This window comes from Neofelis nebulosa, chromosome X (genome assembly GCF_028018385.1).
Source record: "Neofelis nebulosa isolate mNeoNeb1 chromosome X, mNeoNeb1.pri, whole genome shotgun sequence".
NCBI lineage: Eukaryota > Metazoa > Chordata > Mammalia > Carnivora > Felidae > Neofelis > Neofelis nebulosa.
In genome coordinates, this window is record NC_080800.1 from 128011804 (window position 1) to 128015660 (window position 3857).

At 64.2% G+C, this 3857-nt stretch overlaps 2 protein-coding genes across 2 annotated transcripts; both read right to left on the reverse strand.

The window, feature by feature from the left end:
* Positions 1-401: 401 nt before the first annotated feature.
* Positions 402-2353, reverse strand: LOC131502620 (40-kDa huntingtin-associated protein). Its single transcript, XM_058713486.1, has one exon. It carries the CDS (start codon positions 2274-2276, stop codon positions 1149-1151), a length of 1128 nt encoding a protein of 375 aa, XP_058569469.1. The 5' UTR covers positions 2277-2353; the 3' UTR covers positions 402-1148.
* A 480-nt stretch (positions 2354-2833) lies between these two features.
* Positions 2834-3290, reverse strand: LOC131502625 (histone H2A-Bbd type 2/3-like). The gene has a single exon (XM_058713493.1). The coding sequence runs from the start codon at positions 3288-3290 to the stop codon at positions 2949-2951; it is 342 nt and encodes a 113-aa protein (XP_058569476.1). The 3' UTR covers positions 2834-2948.
* Positions 3291-3857: the final 567 nt, after the last annotated feature.

Below are 3857 nucleotides of genomic sequence, written 5' to 3' on the forward strand. Positions count from 1 at the left end.
GAGTTAAATAAGAGGTACAGAAAGGTCCCTACTACAAATACAGGATTGTCACATGGATTAGGCATACCTCTCAGAATAGAACCTGGAACCAGAACTGTGAATTCCAATGCACACCGACACATTTGCTAAACACATTTGTTAGAACATTCCTGCCCCACCCCCAACCTTGCACCAGACACATTTGCACGGTAGCTCTCTTAAGTAAGGACCACTTAAGCACCACATCGCAAATGATCTCTGTAGATTCACTGCGGGGCACAGCCTGAATCCTAGGCACACTGTCCATTTCAAATGAATGAATGCATCATGGACCTGAAGGAGAACTGTTTTTCTACTTCCTGCTTCTTGATGGGCAGAGAAGCTATTCCCATGTTATAGATGAAGTAAAGCTAAACCACAGGTTAGGGGCATCAGGATGGCTTTATTGTGGATTTAGGGCTGGAGCAACAACAATGTACTAATCAAACGATTCCCACAAATATGCATGGGGCAGATGAAACTACTTGGGTGATCCCACAGATAGACGTCAATATACGCTAAGAAATGAGACCACAATACAAAAAAAAAAATCCTAGAGCTTAAGTATTTAGGCAGAACTGTGAAAAATGAAATCCTCTGCCACAAAGATGTAGGGGGAGTTGGGTGGAAGAAGTAAGGGATAAACGGAGTTCTTTTTATTTCTATTGAGACAGAGAGCATGGGTGCAGCAGGGGAGGGGCAGAGAGGGAGACAGAGAATCCCAAGCAGGCTCCCAGCTGTCAGCGCAGGGCCCCAAGGTGGTGGGGGGAGGTCTCGGACTCACTAACAGCGAGATCATGACCTGAGCTGAAATCAGACTCCGGACTGAGCCACCCCAGGCGCCGCAAGAGGGTTCTCATTCTTATGTTGCAGCCTCGGGGAAGAGAGCCCTGTCTTCCACTCTGATTCTATCACGTTGTCCTGGTGGTTTTTCCCTCCCTCCGTTATGGAAGTCAGTCTTTGGGACACAGGTATCTCCCAGGGAACTATATTGCTACAGTGGCCAGAGGAGTAAGAGAAACCAAGGTACAACTCTGCCGGCATCCACGACTTGTATTTCCCCCCGAAACGCCAAGGGAGACGCACGACGTTTGGTAGCAAGCAACGAGTGCCTTCGTTCACGTGAGTCCTCAGATGCCCTGTCCCGAGGGGGAGACGGTTTCTTGCAGAACCAGGTGAAGGAGGTGGTTCTGCTCGGCACTCAACAGTGGCCACATCTCCACTTGCAGCGACTTGACGGCTTCCGTGTCCTTTTCGTGGGTGGCCATGACCAAGGACTGCAGCAGCAGGAACAGCTCGTCAGGAAGCTGGCCGCCGCTCTCCTGCCCGTGGCCGTCGAAAGCCTCCCAGGAGTACTTCTCCAGAGTGTGGGCGTGCTCCGGCAGGAGCTTGGCGGGCGGCGGTTGCAGCAGCAGCAGCAGCAGCACGCGGGACACCTCGCAGCGGACCAGCACGTCGGAGAAGGCGCCCAGTGTGGCGGGAGAGGGCGCGGGCGCAGGGCCGCCGTTCGCAGGGAGCAGCGCGGCGGGCAGGGCCGGGGCCGCGCCGGGCCCGACCTGTGGCCCCGGAGGCGGCGGCGGCGGGGGCGGCGGCGGCGGCGGCGGCACCGGGTGGCTGCCGTGCTCCCGCGCCAGGCGCTGCATGCGCGTGAAGACCGCCAGGGCGCCGTTGTAGTCGCGCGCCAGCAGCTGGCAGGAGGCGGCGTCGCCAAGCGCCTGCAGCGCGGCCAGGGGCAGCTGCGGGAGCTGCAGGTGGGCGGCACGCTGGAAGTGGCCGGCGGCGGCGGCCGGCTGGCCCAGGTCGCGCAGGGCGGCGGCCAGCTCCAGGCAGAGGGCGGCGGCGGCGGCCGGCTGGCCCAGCTCGAGGTGCAGGCGCACGGCGGCGCCCAGGGCGTTGGCGGCGGCCTGCAGCGGCTCCCCGTAGGCCGCCGGGCAGGCGAGTCGCTGGCGCGCGTCGCGCTCCTGCCGCAGGAAGAGGCGGGCGGCCTCGGTGAGCGCCAGCGCCTCCCCAGGCCCGTGGAAGAGCGCCTGCTGGCAGCGCGCCACCGCCAGCTGGCACCAGGCCGCGTAGGGCAGGCACTCCTGGGCGCGCAGCTCCCGGCCCAGCTGCCCGAACTGCTCGCCCGCCTCCGCCACGTTGGGCTTCCGCAGGAACCGCTTCTTCAGCTTGCTCGACACCTGGCGGTACCGCGCCAAGAAGTCCCCGGCCTCGGGGCCGGGGCCCGCAGCGCCGCCCAGGCCGGGCGCGGACGCCGCCATGTTCGCCGCCCACACGCAGACGCAGACGCGGACGCGGACGGTCGGACGTGCGGGCGCCCGGCGGCGACGTGCCCTGCGTCCGCGCTCGGGCAGCCAGGCGCCCGGTTGCCCCGGTGATACGCAAAGCGACGGGGCCCGGAGGAGAGGCCTCGCCCCGCGCGGGTCGTGTGCGCAAATCGTGGACCCTGGGGCGGGGCCTGGCCAGGTGCCCCCTGTGGCTGGGTGACAGCCTGTTTACCCGCGTTGCCGAAGGCGTCTCCCAGAATCTGTGACCGAACCGGCCCGAAACCCAGCTCGCCGTCCCGCGTGACCCCAATTCCAACCTGGCAGGGTTCTCGCTCGCCAGGTCCCCCCGCCCCGGTCACTCGTCACCCCTCCCGTCAAAGCCTCCACCCGAGCCAGCCTCTCCCGCCCAGGGCCACCGCCTGCATGGTCCCCGAGACAAGCTGCTGTGCTGGGTCTTCCCCGACCACGACCCCCGCCCCACCCCCCCACCCCCGACGAGGGACGTCCCACGACCACGCCCCACACACCAGCGACAGAAGCACTCACGCGGGTTTCTCCAAACACTTTATTGGCTTTCAGTGACTGCCTGAGGCACCAGGCCGGCCGGGGCCCACCCCGGCCATGAGTAGGCCTGGCGCCTGCCGGACCCCACGTCGCGTGGGACAGCTAGTTCCAGCCCGGGACCGCCTGGGAGATGATGGTGGACTGGAAGAAGGCGCTGAGCAGCGGGTGGTTGTGGACCACCATGTCCACGACATCCGGGGTGATGAGCCTCCTGCCTCTGTTCTGGGCCTCGATGCCGGCCAGCTCCAGGACCTTGGCCGTCAGGGACTGGATGACGGCCGCTAGGAAGATCGGGGCGGACGCGCCCAGGCGCTGCGAGTAGCGGCCCTCCCGCAGGAGGCGCTCCACGTGGCTCACGGAGAACGTCAACTCGGCTCGGGCAGTGGGGGAGCGGACCCGGCTCTGGCCACCGGACGACCCTCGACGGCTCCTCCTCACAGGCATGCTGGGCCTCGGCTGCACTTTCTCGGACGGGCCTCGGTCTGGCGTGCGCTGCGGGAAGCGGTCGGGTGCGGCTGGATGCGGTCGGGTGCGGCTGGATGCGGTCGGATAGGGCTGGATGCGGTCGGGTGTGGCTGGATGCGGTCGGATAGGGCTGGATATGGTGCGATGTGGCGGGAAGCGGTGTAAAAAGCCAGTTGGCCCGAAGTTTCCGACCGGCAGGGTTCCAAAGCCGCTACTCTATATCCTAGAGATCACAGACCGACCCCATCATTGGTCGGGTGCGCGTTTTGGGACACGTACATCCGGTGAAGTCACTGCTTTCCCATGGGCCCCCGCTGCAGAGAAACAGTGCTGGGCGGGAGCCTGCTCCCTGGAACCCCTGTTTGAAGGAACGCTGGCTTTTGGCTGGGCGGGCGCATTGTGCACACACAACACGCGTGTAGGAGCCAGCGGCCCCGAGTATACACTAGAGGGGTCGGGCGACCACCACGACCGTCTAGTTCCAAACCGTGGCACCACCCCTCAAAGAAACCCCTGTACGTGTCAGGCAGCCAGTCCTCACCGCAC